This window comes from Phytophthora infestans, genomic scaffold (assembly GCF_000142945.1).
Source record: "Phytophthora infestans T30-4 supercont1.26 genomic scaffold, whole genome shotgun sequence".
Taxonomy (NCBI): Eukaryota; Oomycota; class Peronosporomycetes; order Peronosporales; family Peronosporaceae; genus Phytophthora; species Phytophthora infestans.
This window is the reverse complement of record NW_003303733.1, coordinates 1,064,112-1,086,962: the sequence shown is the minus strand read 5'-3', so window position 1 is coordinate 1,086,962 and position 22,851 is coordinate 1,064,112. Positions and strand designations below refer to the sequence as shown.

The following is a 22,851-nucleotide window of genomic DNA, read 5'->3' as shown; positions in this document are numbered from 1 at the left end:
GGGGTTGATCGCGATCTCTTCATCCGTAGCTTTGGTGGCTTTTCGACGTGGTAGACGAAAGCGCTTGCTCTTTAATGGATCCACGTCCTCGTCGTCATCATCTTCCCACTCTTCCTCCTCGTCGTCTTCTTCTCCAATTCGCCCCTTCTCGTCCTAAGACCGAAAATAAGACACTTCCAAACTCGTCCACTTCTAGAATTTAGAACGCACCAGTTCGCGGAAAAAGTCCTTAATCGGCCGGTCCTCCAGCGAATGGAACGCGATGGTCACTAGCATCGCCACAAGTTACATCGTTAGTATCTACAGTAGTTCAATACTAAAATATTGATATCGCGATTCTCCTACTTACCGAGTCGCCCATTGGGTGCCAAGTGCCTCACGAGCTGCTTCACGCCACTGTCAACGTGAAAAAGCTCGTCGTTCACGTAGATCCGCAGCGCCTGGAAGCAACGCGTGGCAGGGTGTGTACTTCCCATTTTACTAGCACGTTTGCCCTTCTTCTTCTTCCCTTTATCCCCCGATTTCCACATATTGGCGATTCGTTCAATGCACTCGCGCAGATCTTTCGTCGTCTCAAACACTTTGCCTTTCTCTTCTCGCTCCCTTACAATAGCCTTGGCAAACTCCTTAGCTAGTCGTTCCTCTCCGTAATCCCTAAAGATCTTCGTCAGCTGCACTTCCGACAGGCTATTCACCGCATCGGCAGCGGTCGATAGCGATGCGTCTAGCTGGTTAAACCTCATGTCCAATGGCCCGTCGTTCAGCACACTAAAGCCTCGTCTCGCAGCGTCAAAGTGGAAGCTATTGGCCCCCAAATCAACAAGAATCCCGTCTACTTCATCTGGGAATCTAGCAGCTTCTAAATGCTTTGCCAAGTCAGCGTACGATCCGTTCTGGAAGCTCACGCGGCCATGGAACTCGGACAAGTTGGCTTGAGCAATGCTTAAAACCTCGGGGTCGCAGTCGATACAGAGCAATCTGGCGTCGCTAAAGCGTTGCAAAATGGCCCTTGAATGGCCTCCGAAACCAGCAGTGCCGTCCACAAAGTAAAGAGGCTTGGAAACATCCGAAACATTGCGCGACAAGGCAGTAACAGTCTCTTGCAGCAACACAGGGATGTGTACGGGTGGCTGAGCGCCTTCACTGTCACTTTGACTGGTACTGAACAACGCACAAGACCCGGTAGGTGACACACCGCGCACTAGCGACGGAGACAACGTCCTAGACGCACGCAACGCAGTGGAAGAGCGCAAGCGCAACAGCGTCATTTTGGTCCGCTCGTTTTTCGACTGTTATCACGTTAGACAGGGAATAAGTAAATACATTTGTAGCTTTCCAGTGGTCGTAGCAAAAAATTACACTTCAAAGTTTCATACGCAATTTTACAGTTAAGTTATAAAGCGTCTTAGACCGGAGTCGGAGGCGCCATCCACTTAGCGTAGACGCTACGAGAGCCTTGAGCTGCTTGCATAAGTTCCAGGACTTCCTCACGTGTTAAGTTACGTGGCAGCTCGTCTCCACGCCACAAGAACGAGTGAGGTTTCCGACGTGCATTCACCTCCTGCGTGAGATTTCCAAGAGCGCGGACGTCTACGCAGAGTCGCATCACCCTCGACTTGCCGCCTTGAGCCCGCTCGAAGCGCACCACGTTGCTCTCCACCAAAAAGTCCAGAGATTGCTTGATACTCTCGCTACACAGAGCTTCAGCGTGACCCAGCTGTTGACGCAGGAACAATTCCTTCGCCAACACTTGCACACGACGTACAACATCGCGCTCTGTGTGTTCCACATCCTCGTCAAGAAGACTCCAAATTCCCTGAGTCGTGAGCCACAGCGAGTCCATGAACGACCAGTTCAACGACAGCACGAAGCTCGTCAACTTTGAATTGTTCCAGCTCTTCACATCCACCGTCACGGTGCCCGAAGACTCGTCCACTTGACACTCGGAAGCCTCCGAGAAGAAGTGGTCCACGCGAGCGTCAACGTCAATAGCTTCGTGACGACAAATGTGGCGTAAGAAGTTCCAGATCATCCGAGCTTGTTGTTTCACCGTCCAGATATCCACTTTGTGACTTGCGTAACTTTCGTCACATTTAGAACGTTGACGTAGAGCAGCATCCAGAGCTCCAAAAAGCGCCATTTCAGGCAGGAAAATGTGTAACAAGTGGTTACGATAGAAGCCGAGCTCCAACGCTCGCACTGGGTACTGCAAATGGGGAGTCACAACGCCGTTTGCTTTCGTCTCTACGTTCAAAACTGCCAGCGCGTGTTCAGCGATGTCATCGTTCTCCACGTGAGCTACAGTGGCTCCTCGTTTCTCCAGCTCCTCCACGAGCCACACAGTGCGTGTCTCCAGCATTTCTTGCGTCACATACGCGCGCTTCCACATGAGCAACGCAGCCACAATCGCAGTCGACGTGATGGTTCCAGACGTCTGCATGCGCTCAGCTACCAGCTCCGAGGACGTCTGAAGTGACGACGTTTCAGTAAGAGGCACAGGCTCTCCAAAGCGCACGTACGAGTGGCCAAGACGGAGGAAGAAGAGATCCCACACAGACCGAAGCAACACAGCCAGACTCTCCTTCTCCTTGGGCTTGCCGAGCAGCTGGTTGGCGTATCCATCGACCTCGTAGACCTTGTCATAGTCCAGCGCGATGGGGACGACCAAGACCGTCTTCTTCTCCTTGTTGACGTCTTCATCAGACGCTGCTTTCACGTAGTTGAGGAACATCGACATGAACCCCAATCGGGGTTTACACACTCGCCCATGACGTGATCGTCCACCTTCGATAAAGACTTCCACAGGGTTCCCGTCCTCCAGTAACTCGTGTACATACTGTTCCAATACCTCTTTATACAGATCATCGTCCTTGAACGACCGACGGATGAAGAAGCTGCCGTTAGCACGTAGAAACGAGCCCACAAGAGGCAGATCCAGGTTGTTCCCAGCTGCGATACGAGGCAAGGGGATGCCATACGCGAAGCACAAGTAGCTGATGATCAGATAGTCCAAGTGGCTCTTGTGGGTGGGCGCAAACACGACGCTCACGTCTCCCTCGGACGCTTCCAGTACGCGACGTACATGATGGAGACTCTCCAAGTCCACGTGAAGCCCGTTAAAGAGAAGCCGCCACGTCTTCGTGAGCAACCAGCCCAGACAGCGAACAGCAGGCATAAACATATCGGACTTTAAGCCCTCAAAGATCTGAGTGACGCGTTTCAACTCCGTTGGGTTCGACGCTTTGACTCTCTCGACGAGATTTCGGTGGTGAGTACCAGCAGAAGACGGAGGTCGTCCCAGTAGATTCACGTCCACTCCAGAGCGACAGATGAAGAGTAAATCCAGTACAGCCAGTCGCACGTCGGCCAGTTGACGTGCGAGGCCTGGTGGGGTCTTGATGGAGCTCTGTGTCATCAGAGAGCTCGCGGTCTCGGCGCAACGCTGGTCGATGGACGACAGCAGCCACGTCGGCTCCATCACGTTGACGAAGCCGTGCTGGCGTGTACAGTCGCTCTCGTCGTCGTCGCAGTCCTGTAGTAAGGGCTCTTCCGACGGCAGCGTCGTCCAGTCCTGCTCCAAGGTCCATTTGTCCATCTGCTCGGTCTTAAGGTGCAGAGGAGCGCTCTTGGGCTGTTCTGCGCTGATCTCCTTGGCCTGGAGAGCCACGGCTAGCGCCATACTGGACGTGGCCACAACGCGACCGGAGGCTTTGGCTGCGTGTTCTTGCTGCTGACTCGCGTCCGCCCTCTTGAGCAGCTTGCGCACTTTGTCTTGGTACTTTTGATAGCGCAGCTGCAGCCTTAACGCGGCTCCATTGGGCACCAGAAGGAGGCGTAAGTGCGCGGGAAGCTTCGGTCCACTCGGCGCAACTAACGGAGCGCTGCGCCATTCATCCAAGACGTGCTTCTTCCCCATCGGCTTAAGCATCGTGTCTGCCGGAATGTTGGCGAGTGAGCTGTTGGTGTGCGGCAAACACAAGCGGGCTGCTATGATGAAATGTGAAATCTTTTTAAGCTGATAGCTGACAGACATTTGAGAGCAGTACTGATAGTGACAGCATTAAATGGATACTTTATATAACGATAATAAGCGACTTCTAATTGGAAACAAATTATTGTTTGCATTAAATGTAGCAGTTTTTTTACCAGCATCAACGTGACCGTTTCCGGTGTCCCAGACCTTTGCTGCCACGAGTGAAAACGTACAACTACAATGAAACCCCATTAATCTAATTGGTGTGCGACTGCTCTGTGTATTTTGCTGTGTGAATCGCAAATTGCACAATGGATTGGAAAAGGATGAATCCTTGCGCTCACAAATTTAAAGTTTTAGCTAAAACTGTCTGCTGCAGTGGCTGACGCGGCGGCGAGCTAGATTAGTACCTTTTTAGAGCGAAAATTTTCGGCCAGAGATATCAAAATCTGCACATAAATCGACATTAGAGGACAGAGAGCAAGACGAACTGTCGTGCGTGGTAAATAACACCATCGTCGACGTTGAAGTGATAATTTAGATTTTCAAATCTAAAACTCCCTGATCTTGTCACCCTGTTTCTACCCTAATCTGGGATTTACACCTGAGTCAGTCGCGAGCTATAATGGACGCCAGTCCACCGAGCCAATTTTAGAGGCGACGCTGCTTGGACGAACAGCTCCATTTCCCCGTCGCCCACCGCCACTGGCCGGTCCTCTTCGCTCTGCAGCATCATGTCGCGTCTGTTGTGGCTGCTCGCCGCCTTTTCTCCTCTCGCTTCAGCCACCTGCTCGTCCTGTGACGTACCCACAGCTGCAGCTTTGACCTTCTGCTCGCCCTTCGTCACGTACTCTGCCTGTCGCTCCGGGGGCTCATGGACTGACATGGCTAGTAAAAGAATGCTACATATTCCAGTACCGCTTTTTAACTTTTGTGTTCTCAGGATGCCACTGCCGAGGAGCAGTACAAGAAGCTGGTGAATGCCACAACCATAGCCAGTAGCTGTGAGACGGCATTGAAGCGAACCCAGTGCATGGCAGTCTTCAACGTGTGCGAGATGGGAACACCCGAGACTTTGTGTCTTGATAGCTGTGTTGACGCTATTAAGACGTACTGTATCGCCACTCAGTCAACCTTAAAAGCACCTGCCTGTGGAGACGACAGCAGTCCCATCACTGGCATCAGTGACGAGGGCAAGTGCTTTGACACCGACTACAATGGACCAGAAAAAGCCATTTGGGTCATTGGGTTCGCTATCGCCGTGGTATTCTCCTTCCTGGCCAGTGTCGGTATCAATTTACAGAAGAAAGCGCTGAAGCAGAACGAACTTATGGCCGAGCCCAAGCCAGCGTATCGATTGCCACTGTGGATGTTAGGCTTCATCCTGTGTGTCGTGGGGTCTGTTCTGGACTTTGTGGCCTTTGGCCTCGCGCCTCAAAGCCTGTTAGCTCCTCTGGCAGCGCTTACTCTCGTGTGGAATATGATGCTCGCCCCATGCTTCAACAAGGAGAAACTGAGCAGGAAAGACATCGTCTCGACGCTGATAATCTTCGTGGGGGCGACAATCGCCGTCGTCTTCGCGTCCCACACGTCGCCGTCGTACAATCTGGAGATGCTCATGCAGCTCTACCGCGATCCGCTCACGATCGTCTACTTCTGCGTCGTCTTCCTGACTGTCGTGGCCCACTTTGCAGCTATCAAAGTGGTCGATAACTTGTGTCTGATGAGCAAACGACATCGAATTATCCAAGTGGGGACGCCAGCCATGTGGTCGACGATCCGTCTCGTGGGATATGCTGGTCTCGCAGGAACCTTAGGCGGCCAGTCGGTTCTATTCGCCAAATCGACCGCCGAGCTGCTCAAGGGCGTTTTTAACGGAGACGCCAGCTGCTTCGTCCACTACCAGACGTACCTCATTGCTCTGGCGCTGGCAGTCTGTCTGGTTCTGCAGATCAAGTACCTCAACGGAGGACTCGTCCACTACGACGCGCTGTCGATGGTCCCAGTGTATCAAGCCTATTGGGTCATTAGCGGAGTGCTTGGTGGCGTCATTTACTTTCAGGAGATCCGCACTTTCTCAGTCTTACAAGCTGTCATGTTCGTGTTGGGAATCGGTATCAGTATCTTCGGTGTTGTACTTCTCTCACGCCGTAAACACGCACCGTCCACTGTGTCAACCAAGGGCAAAGTGGAACGAGGTTTCAGCTTCACAGCCTCGTCGGATTATAAGCTGGAGCCGCCCAAGAGCTCAGAGTCTCGCTTAACTCGCGTCTCGGATGGCACCACTAGTGACGTTGTTGTGGTGGAGGAGACGGAAAGGAGCAGATCGGATAGTACAAGTACCAGTCGAGAGCTACTCGCGTCCATTCTGGAAGCGCTGAATGAAGAAAGCGCCACTGAAGAATCCGACGACGACAGCAACGAGCGCCGCAGTGAGAATGAGTCGTCGGAGCATGTGAATCGCCAGGCAATCGACAATTATCTCGACATGTCCACGACTGTGGGGCTGTCGGAGATTCTTGGTGGTCTCTGGCTAACTCGATCGCAAGACAGCGGGCTGCTTGGTCGACGAATGTCCAGTCGGTGAGTGCCCTACGATGATTCACTTTAAGAACCCTAGTACTAGTGCTAACTGTTATTGGTTGTGTGTTTCACAGACCTTCACGACGACGTACGCGACGAAGTGTGGACGACATTGAGGTGGGACTACCAGCTGCTACACGTGAGGCCAACCCACGCAAGCCATTGCCAAAACGCCGCTCGATTACGTTCTCAAGTTTCAGATCTTCATCCAAGAAAGATGACAGCAAGGATTTGGTCTAAACCCCTCCGGCCTCTTCTAATATACTTAAGTACTCTAGATTATCACAATGATTGCTGGTCGTTTTTGAGATCGGGGCGAGAGTCGTCGATAGCTTTCGTGACGTTTCCACGCATGCATCTAGAAAGATGAAGCAGGTCAACGTCGTGGTATCATGTCGAAAATAAGCTGAAGAGCGATGGCAATGCCATTGGCATGCAGTTTTGACCATCACGTCACCGAATGATAGTTCGCTCTGTAGAACAGTACATGCCCGACGCAGTTTTTGATTTCAGCACCACGTTGTCCAGCAGCACTGCTGCACAGCGACTAAGCTGCCAAACTCGAAAAATCTCGGCCAACTCGGTAGTACTGTAGAATTGTTTGTAGAATGCAGTCGGGTATTCCAAATGAATGTCTCGATTTCGCCACGATCAAACCCTCCGACGCTTTTCGTTTTTGCCAAAATCCCGAAGCGACATTGCGCTGTTTTTTTTATCTTCCGTTCCATACACACGAAATGTGCCACCGTCACATTCCTGCTGGACATCGACAATTACGCGCACCCAAAGGCAAACAAAAGACCATAAAACAACTTGGAAGACAATCAATCACACGCAAACGCTATCCGTCTATAGTAAATGCTGCTGTAATATGTTGGGGGTTCACTGGCCACACTAAGTGGACAGTACTCTCTTGGTACCCTCTATTTTGCCTAAAGCGAAGAGGGAGTCTGCTCATCTTCCTACACTTAATCCGCGGGCGACAAGAAGGACGCGAGAGTGCCGAACAACATCAAGATGATAGAGAGCCCTGCTAGCCCAGCGTTAAGCACAATCTCGCCCTTCGACAGGCGGTGCGAGAAGAGTTTGAGGTAGCAGACACACGGCAGAAACACCGACACCAGCATCGCGAAGAAGGCACCCAGGAACGACGTCACACGCGCAAAGTGCGGCACGAACAGTGCGCAACACAGAGCTCCCATACCGAGCGTCGTGCGGATAAAAGCTCGGTAGAACACCAGCGTCTTGCTCGGTTTATTCCTCGCAGCAGCTCGTTTCTGGCTCGGCGACAGCAGGAATTCTTCAAGCGCCAAAGCTACCGGGTGCAGGGTAATAGCGATCTTACTCATCGGGTTCAACGCGATCGTCCAGACTACCATCTGGGTCAAAACACCTGGGTAGGACGCGATGAGGTTGAGTGTGATCTCCTTCTGGGTAGCCACTCCAAACATGAGGTAACCAGCGAGTTCAATGGCGCCGTACACAAGTCCCACAATAAAGTATGAGAGGTTGAGTACCCGCGGGTAGTCCTTCTTGTTCGCCATGGAGCTGCAGATGGACGGGAAGACCGAGTGGCCGCCGAATGCCACCATAGTGAGGCCAATAGCCAATGGGATCCGATCCAAGTCGCCAATCACCTGCAAAGGCTGCGGATGCACCAAACTGCCCATTGTGTAGTCCGGAGCACGCGTGTCGATGGCGAAACCCACGTAGAAAATCGTGTAGAGACAGAAAAATGACGATAAGATGCCCAAAATGCTGAAATATGACAACATGGACATGTGCGTCGTCCACATGGACGGCATGATAAGCAGAAACGCCATAACAGTCAACTGCGTCTCTGTACACGACGGAATCAACGCCGCTAGCGTATCTCCAGCTGCAAATAATAACAACTAAGAATTAGTTCACAATAATTGCAAAAATTGGAAATTATCAAACTTACTTAGAACGAAGAACATGGCGCAGGCAGCGAATAATTCAGCGAAGAACGTGACGCCAATGATGACTCGACCTCTGGTACCGAAGGCCGCTTCGCCGATGTCTGGGTACGCGGTCATTCCCTCTTGATAGTCAAGACATTGGCCTAAAAGCTTGGCTGTGTGGTTAGTTACCAGCGTGAAGAAGAGGAAGAGCGGCCCACCAATGAGCCAGCCACTCGAGCGCAACGAGAAGGGACTGGAGAGCACACCCACTCCCAATAGGACGTTGATGGCATTAAAGACCGCGTCCTTAAAGCTGCTGGTGCCTTGAGGCGTAGCAGCTCCAGTGCTGCTGGCTGGAGACCAGACCACGTCTCTCTGCTGCTGCAAGAGCCTCTGTCGCTCAGTATATGGGCTGCTGTTGAAGGAACTGACGTGGCGAGGCGTCAATGACGTCGCCACAGGTGCCGCCATGCTATAATCACGGGAAATTAGACGCCATACCCGCATAATAGCAACAACCTGGAGGAGCGTACCGAGCGTCGAGACCCTCTTCGAACGTGGCAGGCCATGCCGGTGCCGTCTCTTGGCCGAGTACTCGTGCACGAGCTACGGACGGAGAGTAGGAAGGCAGCAGAGACTGGTGCTCTCCAGTACTTGCGGAGCCCATGATCAACTACAGCAGCTCAACCGGCGGGTTTGGCGCAGCTAATCGGAGAATGAATTAGACCGCCGGTCTCAGCAATGCAGGGTGGCAAAAAAATGGGGTGATGGGGGCTCTGTGATTGGGTGGCCAAGCGTCGCGATTAATTGAAATTCCACTTCAACACTGCTTGGACGCCGAAAAACGGTTCCTGTTGAGACGCTGCACTCCTTTAGCGAATGGCTCGTGGAGGCTGCGGTGCGTGACATCAGAGCGCGTTTCTCCGCCACCGACGCAAGGTGCATTCTGCTGGTGCATTCGCTTCCGACATCAGGATCACTGCAAATCGGGACATTGAACGAGAGGCAACCAGGAAGATGCGGCGCCTCGGACGTTGGACAAATAATTGGCCATGGAAATCGAAGCTGCTGTTGCTGCCCGGTGATGAAATAATTCATGGGCGTCATTCGAATAGTTTTATGCAGCAATGACAACGGCGCGATCGTGGATTGAGAAGGTTGTGAAACATTGGCCTCTTACGTCTCGACGACATGGCCGATGGGAATACGCTTCACTTTGATCGGTTATTCATGGACCACCCAACAACTGACGAAAACAACGGGCTGGACGAAATCTGTCCGCAAGGATTATTATAGTTAAGCCGGAATCTGGACGCGACAGATCCTGCGGGAATCGGCACTAGCTCGAATGTCAAAATATGTTTGTATGTACAAGTACGAAGTACTTCGTAATGGTCTTGTGGTACATGTATGACCACGTAACTCCATTCAAATACTATTATTATCCATAAATGCAGCCGCTCTGGAGTCACTGCAGTTTCCTTAGCGGACTCGACGAGAAGCAGAAGCACGTCGATTGCTGTACGCACTGATAGACAATAGACAAATCAACGCGTTCCTCAAACATCATTATTAATTACTAACGCCTCTTTTAACAAGAACCGGCACTTCTGTGCTATTTCGTGACGCCGCAAAACACCACTGGCATGCCTTCAGACCTGAGCGATCCCCCTGAATCCATTGCAAAATGCTGCTAGGTGCACATCGGATAGCATCACGAATTCTTCGCTGTGAGTTTGTATCTTCAAACCGGGTACGCGTAAGAATCCACCAGATCAGCTTTCTAGCATCTTTTTGGAGGGCCTCCAGCACGAGCTGCACACGAGCTGACTCCGATACCCACTGCGCAATCTCTAAATGACGGTATTGCAAGGTCAATTTCAGAGCACTTCTGAGCGTGAGAGGTGGTCCATGTTCCACCAGCCAGCGCAACATTGCCACATCCCCGTTTTTTCCAGCTTCTTCCAACAATATCGAGGTAATCTTGAACCCGTGGTCTGAAAGCCAACGCGCCGTATTGAGTTGGCCTTTTTGAACAGCTAACTCGAGTAAGTCGACGTCACACATCTGGAAATTATTCGCATAAAACCACTGTAACATCTTGACGTTTCCTCGACTGACTGTGTCACGAATAGGAATTGATGTGCGTAGCTCAACCCCAAGCAGGTTCAGCCAGTCTAAAATCTCGATATTGCCTTTACGGACAGCAGTTTCTGCTAGACAACTCAGACAGTCTTCAACAAAAGTCGGCCGCTTCTTGTAAATTGACTGCAGGATGACTATTGAAGCATCACTCGTTTGGTCCTGACGACTATTTCTCAGCGAGCATTGCACCACAATATTCGGCGGAGTTGCCCCGCTAGAACTTGGAAACCCTTCGCCTCTGTGTTCCATCAGGTACAACACAACGTCCAGATGGCCATTGCAAGCAGCACCGTCCATTGCATGTCCTGTACAACCTTCGTTTCTGTTCTCATTTAACCATCGCACTACATCAAGATGGCCGTTTTGAGCTGCTGCATCTATCGTTTCTGGGACGAATTGATCCGGGTAATGTGCATGGAACCACTGAACAATTTCCAAATTACCAAACGCAGCTGCACAAAATGGTGCCATGGTCGTGCATCCTTCTCTTCGATGCTCATGTAGCCACTTAATAATATCTAAATGACCGTTACTCGCAGCGGCACCCATTACATGGATGGAGAACGCACTCGGTAAATGCTCATGTAGCCATCGAAGTGCTTCCAAGTGCCCTCGTTCAGCTGCATCCGACCAATACCATTGATCCCAACTGTAATATTTGAAGTTTTCAAAAAGCCACTTGACGACTTCAAGGTGTCCATTATTCGCAGCGAAATGCAGCGCCACTGAGGAGCAATCTTCGTATCGATGTCGGTGTAGCCATTTCACTACTTCCAGGTGCCCATTTTTAGCCGCCTCGTCCATCGCAGACGTCGTACAAGTAACAAGATGGTTTGACTGTAACCACTGTAACATTTCAAGTTGTCCATTTTTAGCTGCTTTATCCACTGCGAAAATACTACATGTACAGCTTTGCCCACTGATGGTGTACAGCCATTGTGCGACTGCGAGATGTCCATTTGCAACAGCTCGGTCCATCGGCTTACCAAGCCGCATACACACATCCGTACTCGTGCTATAAATCCACTTCGTCACTTCTAAATGTCCGTGTTCTGCTGCCAATTCCAGGGCATCTGACGAGCAATGATCAAACAGCAGACTCTTCTCGATGTATCCGGGCGATTTCAGAACCCCCCGCACGGTGTGTCTGTCCATTCCTCGCTCGTACAGCCACTGGACAACTTCTAAATACCCTCCCGCAGCAGCAAGCTCCAGCGCACTTTCAAAGTCGTCTTTCCAAGGACCGCGTTCACCCTGCGCGACCATCCATCGAAGTACATGAAGATACCCACCTCGCACTGCCGCCTGGACAGCTTCCTTCCAAACTGGCGTGGTCTCCTGAAGTAAAACATCGAGCGTGTCTCTGGATGCACCTTCTTCACAAGCAGCTGTGAAGACCTCGCTACAGAGGAACGGAGTCAAAAACTCACTAATAGATCTCACAACATGGAGTAACCCGTCGTCGTTGAGCGGAAGACAATTCTTCACCACATATCGTGCAATAAAGCGCATTCGTTCCGTCCGCCGAGAATAAATTTAAAGTGGACGGAGCATCATATTTCAATCGTGTGGTGCTCAAGTCCATCAATGTGAGAAATTGGCCGCATTTTCCGTGAAAATGAAAGTCTTGGGCTGACCAAGCGATCTGATGGAATTTGCCTTCTCGTGGGCAGTTTTCAAAGTGTTCCGCTACGGAGGATGATGGTGAAGCTATTCTGTATGTTTGCTGGTTTGGAAGAGAGGGTGTTCTTTGTAACTATACACTCGAGTCGGTCGGTGGGCCATCTAAAAAAATCTATCCAGGCGAAGAAGCCCTGGACGGTCACAGGTTGTGCCCACGATCTTGTGCTATTTCTGGCTAAGAAGGACAATGTGTGGCTGGATGAGGCTAGCGCAGCAGCGTTGAAGCTCGATGAGCATGGGCATCCGCTAGGCTTGGAGAAAATGTGGCCCACGCGGGCGATCAAGAGCGCCAGGTACTTTGGGGAGGAATTCCAACCGGATGATGGCCACGTTCATGTGCTAGTTGTGGTTCCAAATGCTTACCCTGAGTGGAGTCTTCGCCTTCGTAAAACCTCTGAGCTTGAATTATTTGCGGAAATGGCAAGCAAAAGCCGAAATTCCGCAGAAGTGAGAGACGTGGCTGATATGCTGATGAGGATCCATGAAGACTCAAACCATTTCCTCAGCTTTTCGACGTCGTCCGTTTTGCTGGAAAACTCATTGAATGCCGACGCCAAGACGCAGTTGGCGTTTAAACTGATGGCCACTGAGGCATTTGATCTCTTCTACGTGGTATGCAGCGGTCCAGGCGAGCTGAACCAACAAGTATTTGCTGCTTTTGAAGATCGAAGTGCAACTTTGAAGATGTGCCTAGAACAAGACGAGACGGCGGTGGGAAATGGGTCTGTCGAAGGGACAGAGAGTCTGATGTTGTACAGTTTCATCTATGCGGCACTATGCGGAAATGACAAATTTTACGCCGATAAAAAACCACGGTGGGCGGTAAGGGCAGTTCTCGAAAAGCGCCGCAAAAACAAGACGAAGCCATTCGTTTTTTTCCTTGACAATTTCCCTTGTCTGGATGATTTGGAAGCCGGAGAAAAAGAGAGGAAAATGGCGCAAATGGTATTGAATGTCCTGCGATCCCTTCGTATTCCGGTTGTGGTAGCCGCTCACAGCCAGAGTTCGCTTTGAGGTAATAAGTCGATCATATATCTAAAAGTTAATTTTGGGTTAATTTGGCAAGGATTTTGACCTCCTTTACAAGTGCCAGGGCTCACCATATATCCCTATCATAGTTTACTGTATACTTAGTACAGAAAGGCTGGCAGGAAATGGGTATTTCGGATCTGTAGCAGCCAGGTAAGAAGTTATTATAATACAAGTAGCCCCTATGTACTCGAAAAATAAAAACAGGCTTTTAATCCTCATCGTAACTTCGTTTGTTTTTTACTTGTGAGGAACAATGCATAAAGCTACCCGTTCTTCAAATTTATAACTCGTATTTTTTTTCAAGAATCGACAACTAATCTGTGATTCGGCAACACACCATGTGCATTCTTGACCACGGCTTCGTTACCACTGCAACATGATCAGCTCAGAAGCCTCGCACTCTCCAAAAACACACTGGCAACGTGAGAAATCTCCCAGCTTGAACACAACTGTGACTCGATTTGGCGTGCGAGAAATGTCCTCAAGTCCCCCAGTCCTCGTTCCTCGGATGTCAACAACGACAAACTCCGTCACTGGAAGTGCACTATTCAAATCTGCAGCGTTTAGTCTCGTCTCGAGTTCGTCGATCTCCTCTCCATTTAGACGCACATCAATTCCCCAGTGGAGATCAGCATTAACATAAAAATCAAACTCGTCTCCGACACGATGGGTGGCACTTGGGAACGTCCGAGACATATCTGGGCAAATGGGGCAGCTCGGGAGTGTCCAAAGTAAAAGGCCACTCATGAACTGACTCAAAAATGAGGCTGTAGTGAGCGGAAACTCGTAAGTTGGGAAGATCGAGTGGCCAATAAAAGTCATCGACATGCTCCCAATCACTTTCCTGATGAGATCATTTAGCGACGATGGGTTTTCCAGCCCTCGGCTCGGGAACAGCGCATTCGTATAGCATCTTTGAGCCAAGCGACAGGTGAACTCAATGTTGCTGCTCTCTGAGCCCATGAGAATACCCGCCGCCTGTAAACTCACAAAACATTCTTTTTCCTCGTCACTCCAGTCCGATCCACAGCTAAAACCAACTGTCAGCCACTTTGTCAAAAGCTTTTGATGCTGTGGAGGTGGCTCCATGTGGAGAGCAGTAAAGCAAGGAATGAAAGTCAGCATTCTATGCGACTTGTAGAATGAAATAACACCGTCCACACTCTTATAATCATGGCGACTGACTCGAACAAGCTCCACGACCACACTCGCCAACGCACCCACGTGTCCATTGCACTCCCGAAAGATCAAGTCGCGCAACTCTGGAGACTCCAGTTGTTTCGGCACACGGCTATCGTGTTCATTACCTGGATAGTAAAAAAAACCGAGTGCTTTCTCGTCCCCCAACAGAAAATCGTCTCTGGTGAATTTGCACGGTAAATTGTCAATCTCTTGTGGCCTGTCATGGAAATCTGCCTGGAGTAGGTGTATCGCCGAGATGACAAAGCGTACATTCGCCGGCAGCCACTGAGCAGAGTCCTCAATAAGAGATTTCCAGAACAATTTATCGTCAAATTTACTTTGAGCGTCTCTTAGCATGTACACAACAAGTTGATCTTTCTTCACAGCTTGTGACAATTGACAAGACTTTTGGAAGACATCGAGGCCATGGGCAGCAACGAGCTCGTTGGCGGTCACGTCGGGGATGTCCAGAAATGAGATCGGGATGCAGTGAACGGAGGTGTATCGAAGAATAAACAAATTCATCACCGTCGTCTTCCCGTAGTTCGAAGGAGCCGATAGAAACACAAAACGGGAGGATTGGATAGCGTCGTGGAGCTTCTCGACCAGAGCTGTACGGGGAAGTGTTGGCGGCGAAGTGTAGCCTCTTGGAATTTGAACAAAGGTTAAGGGTGTCATTCTTCTCTCAAAGGAAAAATGCCTGACGGTGGAGAATGATTAGTTTAATATTATTCAAAAGCACCTTTTAGCGATAAAAATGCCGATAATTAGGAGGTCAACTCATCAATCACGAGGGAAATTTGCAGATATTTTCGCGATTAAACTACACCTTTTGGAAAAGGTGTACTGGAAAAGGTTTTCCAGTCCAAGTTCACAAAGAACAAAACCAAATTCATCAGGAGCAAAACCAAATGCACCCAATCCCAATTCAAATGCATAAAGTGCAAACCCAAATGCACAAACCTAAGAAACATGATGACCACATTTTATTCATTAAGGTAGGATGCAAGGCTTGTAAAGATTCCCGCTGGACAATGCTCCATGTCACGCGCGAGCGGAAATTGTATTCCAAGAGCCAGAGTTTGCAGCAGCTACTTTGCTGCGACTTGGACCTTATTCTCCTATGTTGAACCCGATCGAAAACGTATTCGAGAATACGTTTTCGCAGAGAATACATTCTCTGCTTTTAAATCGGCCGTGAAGGACTTTGTGACGAGACGCAGAGCGGAGATCATTGCTGTTCCACCTGGAACGACAATGAAAGCGCACCGCCAGAGCTTCGTTGTTGAAGCTGCAGAGACCGTTTCCCCCCGTGTTGCGACGGCGGTGTGAGATGCCAGCCCCTGTGTGAAGAGGCTAGCACCAGCAGTACATACAAGTGGACTGTCAGTGCCTGGCATTGACACTGACAGCCGATCCTACATCCTATCCTACGCCTGTTGATGCAGCCTGCGGCTGCGCACTTACCGACGTGCCACGTGCGGATGCGTGCGGTTATACCAAGTTTACTATGATCGATGGACAAGAGCGACCGTGCCGCCGTGCTGCTCACGACGACACTGACTTGGGTAAAGTATGGTTTATATTAGTTTATGTATCGAATAGAACTTGCGGAGAAGCGTACTGGCTTGCGTGAGGCTTGCTCTCTCTCACAGCTCAATTTGCGGCTCAGCGAACCTCAGAGAGAAGAGCAAGCCCACACCAGTACTGCAGCCCTGTCGTGGCCTTTTGCCCGGCACTCACTGTGTTTACGTACCTCTTTTGATTGCTTTACAAACTAAGTGTAAGTCTATTCTAATGGCACCTACGCTAAGGAGTGACCTACGCTTAGAGAGCAGTCCAGTGACGCGCCCTGCGTCACCTCAGGTTATGAGCCCAACAAGGGTCCATGGCTCGACAACGGACGCACCTGGTGTGGAAGACCAAAACGCAGGCGGAATTTTGACGAATGGGAGTCGAGGAGCGCGCCGATTGGCTGATAATGTGGCTGATGTAGCTACTGGACGTGACGATGATGTTCTGTCACACGAAGAAGCTGAACACCTTATCCGGTCATTATCCGGAATTCAAGGTGGCCGATCATTGGTAGAAAATCTACTTGAAAGATTGCGAACTCGCAACCTTCCAGTTAGAAATCAGCCACCACCGCCACAAAGCAATCCAAGTGACGGCAGTGACCCCATGACAGGGCACAGCGAAGCCCAGAGCAGCCTACCAAGCATGCTGGACAACCAGAACCCCGGCGGGCGCTACGACGACGCAGAGCTCGCAGAGCACACGAAGTCTCTGCGCAACACGGCCGACATCCGGCTTCCCCCGTTATCAAAGAAGGAAGAATACACGGCGTGGGTTAGTGAGGTGCCGTTGCATTTTGAGAGCCGCCTGCTGGGCGAGATTACCTATGGTGCCGAGAGATTTGACTCCGTGAAGGGCTACAAGAGGCCTAAGTATGCTGAGTGGTACAAGGCAAGGAAGGTGAAGGCTTTCTCAGCCTTAGCATTGTCGCTCTCGGTGGATCTACGAGCAACATTCAAGATCAACTCCATCCGTGATCAGATGGATGCCCCGTCACTACTTTGGCAACGAATTACTGAGCATTTCGAGGCGGGTGACGGCGTTAACCCTGATTACCTACGGCGCGAGCTGATGAACCGTCAGCTGCAGCCCAAGAAAGCTGTGACTAAGTATGTGCAAGACATTGATGCTATGGTACGCCGACTGCGACTAGCGAAGGGCGAGTTCAAAGAATGGGAGCATGCAAGTCTACTTATCTCGAGCACGCTGTTGATGTTCCCTGTGCTGGCACGCGAGCACTCACTCGGGATGAGCAAGCATGATCGTCGGACCATGACACTTGCTGAAGCGCTACAGCGCCTGCGCACTGCGGAACACTCAAGCAACCAGTTGCAACAGCAGATGTCACTAGCGGCGCCAAGGACAACGCAGTCAAATGCGAAGCAAGTGAATAATGTGAGTCAACATGCAAGACAAGGACATGCAGGCAAGCGTCAGAGGCAGCGCAAGGGCAAGAATGCTGAGAAGAAACAGCGCTATACCTGTGCTAACTGTGACCAGCATGGCCATTGGTATGCAGAATGTACTGCAAACACTGGCATGGGACTGAAGCCTGAGTTGGTACAACGACTGAAGAAGAAGAAGGCCAAGAAGCAGGTAGTTTTACTTATTAACTCCGTGCGCCGCGTGCATACGACGTCTACGGCTGGTGAACCGCGTCGCCTTTTTGAGAACCTGGCGCTGAGATCACCGCACCCAAGTGAAGGTGCGACTGGTGCAAGCCGTGAGATATGCTCGGTATTGCCCATCTACTCTCCGCCATCATGTGCAAGCGATGACGATGAGACGGAAGAACGCAAAGTCGAACCAGCAGATGATGTGAGTGTACCGATGACGCCGCAGCAATTGCAGCTTCAACCCAGTCAAAACATGCAACTTACTCAAGTTGAGCAGCCCACTCAGGCTGTGCAAGGTGGTCAACCCAGTCAAAGCATGCAACTTACTCAAGTTGAGCAAACTACTCAAGCTGTGCAAGGTAATCATCCCAGTCAGAGTATCCAATCTGCTTAAGTCATGCAAACTGTGCAAAGTACTCAACCTAGCCAGAATATGCAACCTGTTCAAACAATGCAAGCCATGCAGCCTATGCAACTACTGAAACCTATGGCGAGTACTCAGCATGAGGTTGGAACATCGTATGGATGGCAGATACCGACTATGGATGCTGCGCAGCACCAATGGGGGGGGGGCATTTTCTAAGACCACTTCCGACGTGGGATGCACTGCTCTACTCCTTAGGCCAGGAATTTTCGAGTGGATTGCAGAGACCTACGTTTGAGCCAGGCCGTAGAGGTGGACCACAAGTGGGTTCATCTGTGCCAGGGGATAACTACCAAGGTCGGTATGCAGAGCCACAAGGATATCAAGGTCTTGAAGGACGACTGTACGATGGAGGATCGTATGGTGGACAGAGAGGATCGTATGGACCATCTTATGGAGGCCTGTTTGACGGTGAATGGCCTGGATTAAGAGAAGCATGTACTAATCCACCCGTTGACTATGGGCGAGGCTACACATCTCCCTTTGGAGGAGGAGACTGGAGATTGCCACCTCGGGAGAATGTTGGACCCCCAAGATCGTCACTACCGTGCTACTCACCGATGAGAGGTCCACCTGGGCCTCGCTACCAAGGCCGCTCGCCAGATCGTGGATGCTCACCAGATCGTGGACGCTCACACGATCGTAGATGTTCGCCAATTCGTGGACGCTTGCCACCTCGCGGAAACTTTAGGCCTTCATGGTCACCACCTCGTTGGCGCTCGCCGCCGAGAAGACGTGCAGGACCGCGTCACTCGCTGCCAAGAGGACGATCACCATTGCGTGGCCCCCAGAGTCGAGGCATGTCGTCTCCTCGTGGACAACCAAGACGCGATGGACCAGTGCAACGCAGACGTGGAGGACGCAGTCGGTCGCCACGACGGAATCAGACGAGTCACTACGGACCTCAATCTGAAGAAGGACGCCGAGTAAGTAGCAGTACCCAAGGCAATGAGACAGGTCCCAGAGGTGGACCAACTCAGGGTACTGAGACCGGCCAAGGACAAGACACTGCAAACCAAGGTCAGACGTTTTCGGTGAATGCAGTTGGACGAGATGAGAACATGCAATCTGTTGAGAGAGACTTTACGGAGTAGATCCGCGACTCGGGATCACAGGCCAACATTTGTGGTGATCTATCTCTGTTCACGACACTGCGAGAAGACAAAACGAGCCGACTTGACTTCGCTAATGGTACTACGGAGCACACGACGGTTAGTGGCTCTGTCCTACTGCGAGTGATCAACCAAGCCACTGGTGAACTTGAGGATCGTCTGCTGGATGATGTAGTCTACACGCCAAATGCCAAGGTCAACCTGATTAGTATGGGATACCTACAGACCACAGGAAACTACAAGCTGATGTGCTCAATGGACCAGAAGACGGCGTGGATGTCGAAGCCGGGCACTATCCTAAAGTTTGAGATGCGAGACAATCTCTACCGGCTGCGGAGTGATAAGAAAACCGGTGTGATGGTCATGGCCATGGCTAAGCAAGCTGTAGAGGACAAGAAGACGATGGAGCTCCTACATCAGCGCTTTGGCCATCTACACATGGCTTTGCTTCAGGTGATGGCTGATAAGATGGACTTGGGGGTAAAGCTCAACACGGAAGATCTGAGCACCTACGAATGCATTGCCTGTGTTGTGAGCAAGACAAAATCCATGAGTCACAAACGACTTTCAGTCCACTCGACTAAACCACTTGAAACTCTGGCTATGGATATATGTACGATGAATGTGGAGACAGCAAGTAAAGCTACTATGTTCATGTTCATTGTGGATGTTGCTACGAGATACAAGTGGGCCTATCTACTTGAGAAGAAGAGTCAAGCTACCTAGTTCATCTTGAAGCTGCTAAAGGAGTTGCGGACGCATCACAAAGACTACAGAGTGTTGCATCTTCGGTCGGACCAAGGTGGTGAATTCGCTGAAGCGGAACTGCATGAGTACGGCGTTGAACACGGCATCGTGCAGCAATTCACGAACGCGTACTCTCCCCAAGAGAACGGGATCGCAGAAAGGGCGAATGGCATTGTACTGCCTCGTGTGCGAGCGCTGCTAACAGCTACACATCTACCGAACATGTTGTGGGGAGAAGCTTTGCTGCACATGGTGACAACACTAAACATGCTACCCAGTAAGATGTTGGGAATGACTTCGTCGCACGAGAAGCTGTACGGACGGAAGCCGCCCTTGAGTATGTTGCGAACCTGGGGATGTATTGCACATGAACGAGTACAACCTGAGTCAAGACAAAGAAAGGAGAAGCTTGAACCACGGGCACAAATGTGTCTATTGCTCGGTTACAGCGACTCTACGAAGGGCTACAAGTTTCTAGACCTATTGACCTGTCAGGTGAAGACTGCACAAAGAGAGAACTGCCGCTTCCACGAGGAGCTCACAGTGGATGGAGCCTACGTGAAGCAACTACTGGAAAATGCGTACCTGGACACACTGCACGTGTTGCCGGAGAAGCCACCAGTAGTGAGAATTAAGACGAGTATCGAGACCTACACTACAGAGAGTAGTGGGACTGTGCCGATGAGCAAGGCAGGTGAACTCCTAGAGGTTGAATGGGCTGTGAACGGAGAACAAACGTCCAGTGGGAGTGCAGAGCATGATGACTCGTCGAGCGTTGAACAGCAAGAAGTGGAGAAATCTGCTGACCCTCAGGTTGCACCTGAGAAGGTACCTGAACCAGTGAAGGTCACAAAGAGACGCAAGCGCAATGCGCGAAAGAAACCCGTGAAGGAAGACACTGGATTTGCAATCCAGGAACCTCCAGTCGAGCCATGTCTGAAGCGACCGAGAAGGACGCAGAAGGCAAACGTACGATTGAGCGACTACGTGGTAGGCCAAGTGATAGCGCATGGCATGGACGTGGACATTCCTACAACCTACAAGCAGACACGGAAGAGTAAGTTCTGGACCCAGTGGCGGGCTGCGATGCTGGCAGAACTGGCATCGCTGAAGAAGCGTAAGACCTGGCGACTTGTACCGCGGAGAAAGGCAAAAGGTGTCAAGGTGATTACATGCCAATGGGTCTTTGCGGTGAAACGAGATGATCGTGGACGTGTCAAGCGGTTCAAAGCTCGTCTTGTAATCCACAGATTCAAGCAACAGTTTGGCATCAACTACAGTGAAACATATGCACCGGTGATTTGCTTTGAAACTATTCGTGCGGTCATCTACTTCGCTGTGCAGCGAGGATGGGAGATACTCCAGTACGACGTAAAGACAGCGTTCCTGTACGGAGATCTCGACGAGATGATATACATGGAGCAGCCGCCTGGATTCCAAATTGATGGACCAAGCGCTGTATGCGAGCTATTGAAGAGCCTCTATGGATTGAAGCAGGCGCCCAATGTTTGGAACCGGACTCTACATGCGAAGTTGGTGACATTGGGCTTTGAGCGCACAGACTCAGACTATGGGTTGTATGCGTTAAAGGAAGAGGGTGAAGTTAAGCTGCTATTGACTGTCTACGTGGATGACCTACTACTAATGGGACCCCGAGATCTGTGCGTCAAGATTGCAGCTGCAATGCAAGAAACCTTTGAGCTGACTACGATGGGTACTTTGCTTGATGTCGAGATACTGCTTGACAGACCAAGCAGACAGATTGTTTACTGTCAGAAACAATATGTGCTGGAAGTACTTAAGCGGTTCCACATGTCGGATTGCAACGGATGTACTACTCCTGAGGCTACTACAATGTCTAAGGCTACTGTACCTGTAACAACGGACTATCTGCCGTACCGTAAGCTAGTGGGAGCACTTCAGTACCTAGTGAATGCGTCAAGACCTGATATTGCACATGCAACGAGACATCTTGGCAAGTTCCTGGCGTCCTACGATCATACACACTACGCACAAGCTAAGAGGGTACTTAGGTATCTAAAAGCTACGTGTGACTACGGTTTGGTGATGGACGTACCTGAGGGAACTACAGCAAATGTACGCTGCTACTCAGATGCCGACTATGCAATTGATCCTGTGGACAGAAGAAGCATCAGTGGCTATGTAAACACACTTGACGGTAACGTGATATCGTATGCATCAAGGAAACAGGAGATTAACTCCCTGAGTACGTGCGAAGCGGAATATGTGGCGATGGCTGAAGCCACCAAAGACGTGCTGTGGCTTGCGGGCCTGTGTGAGGAACTGGCCTGGAAGCATCCAGTACCATTACTGTTGGGTGATAACGAGGGAGCAATCTCGTTGACCACCAAGCCTGGGAAGCACTCCAAGTCTAAACACATAGACAACAAGTATCATATGCTGAGACGAAACGTGGAGTTGAAATTGCTTACCACGCAGCACATTGGGACCGAGCAGATGATCGCGGACATCATGACCAAGCCACTTGCGGTGGTGAAGTTTAATCGCTTTCGTCAAGCAATGAAGGTGTTGCCAGTGGTTTCCTCGGATGATACTACTACCTCTACGGAGCCTGCGGCTTCTACCACGGCTGCTATTGCTGCGGCTACTGCGGAGACTGCGTCTCCTGCTCCGACTGCTATTGCTGCAATTCGAAAGGAATAGGACAAACGCGAGAAGCACGAGCGATTGCGTTGGATGAGCGTGACAACTACAGTGTGTTTTGAGTGCGATGGTGTGCTGGGAAAGCCAAGAAGGTTGCACCTGTCTTGCGTAGTTCTACTACGATACTACACGTGCTACACCTGTGTTAACAACGGACGCTATGACTACG

At 50.7% G+C, this 22,851-nt stretch overlaps 5 protein-coding genes across 5 annotated transcripts; 2 read left to right on the top strand and 3 right to left on the bottom strand.

Annotated features, from left to right (window-relative positions):
• Positions 1 to 421: 421 nt before the first annotated feature.
• Positions 422 to 1,268, bottom strand: PITG_12471 (S-adenosyl-L-methionine-dependent methyltransferase mraW-like protein; the record flags this gene model as incomplete). Its single annotated transcript, XM_002900311.1, has 3 exons — positions 422 to 440; positions 529 to 1,143; positions 1,237 to 1,268. 3 exons carry the CDS (start codon positions 1,266 to 1,268, stop codon positions 422 to 424), a joined length of 666 nt encoding a protein of 221 aa, XP_002900357.1.
• Positions 1,269 to 1,405: 137 nt separating this feature from the next.
• On the bottom strand, positions 1,406 to 3,928 carry PITG_12470 (glycerol-3-phosphate acyltransferase, putative; the record flags this gene model as incomplete). The annotated part of the gene is made up of 2 exons (XM_002900310.1): positions 1,406 to 3,532; positions 3,668 to 3,928. 2 exons carry the CDS (start codon positions 3,926 to 3,928, stop codon positions 1,406 to 1,408), a joined length of 2,388 nt encoding a protein of 795 aa, XP_002900356.1.
• A 779-nt stretch (positions 3,929 to 4,707) lies between these two features.
• Positions 4,708 to 6,796, top strand: PITG_12469 (uncharacterized protein; the record flags this gene model as incomplete). The annotated part of the gene is made up of 3 exons (XM_002900309.1): positions 4,708 to 4,776; positions 4,917 to 6,556; positions 6,631 to 6,796. The coding sequence occupies 3 exons, from the start codon at positions 4,708 to 4,710 to the stop codon at positions 6,794 to 6,796; spliced, it is 1,875 nt and encodes a 624-aa protein (XP_002900355.1).
• Positions 6,797 to 7,524: 728 nt separating this feature from the next.
• PITG_12468 (Amino Acid/Auxin Permease (AAAP) Family) lies at positions 7,525 to 9,148 on the bottom strand (the record flags this gene model as incomplete). Its single annotated transcript, XM_002900308.1, has 3 exons — positions 7,525 to 8,435; positions 8,502 to 8,953; positions 9,015 to 9,148. The coding sequence occupies 3 exons, from the start codon at positions 9,146 to 9,148 to the stop codon at positions 7,525 to 7,527; spliced, it is 1,497 nt and encodes a 498-aa protein (XP_002900354.1).
• Positions 9,149 to 12,324: 3,176 nt separating this feature from the next.
• Positions 12,325 to 13,323, top strand: PITG_22965 (crinkler (CRN) family protein, putative; the record flags this gene model as incomplete). Its single annotated transcript, XM_002900307.1, has 1 exon — positions 12,325 to 13,323. The coding sequence occupies one exon, from the start codon at positions 12,325 to 12,327 to the stop codon at positions 13,321 to 13,323; it is 999 nt and encodes a 332-aa protein (XP_002900353.1).
• Positions 13,324 to 22,851: the final 9,528 nt, after the last annotated feature.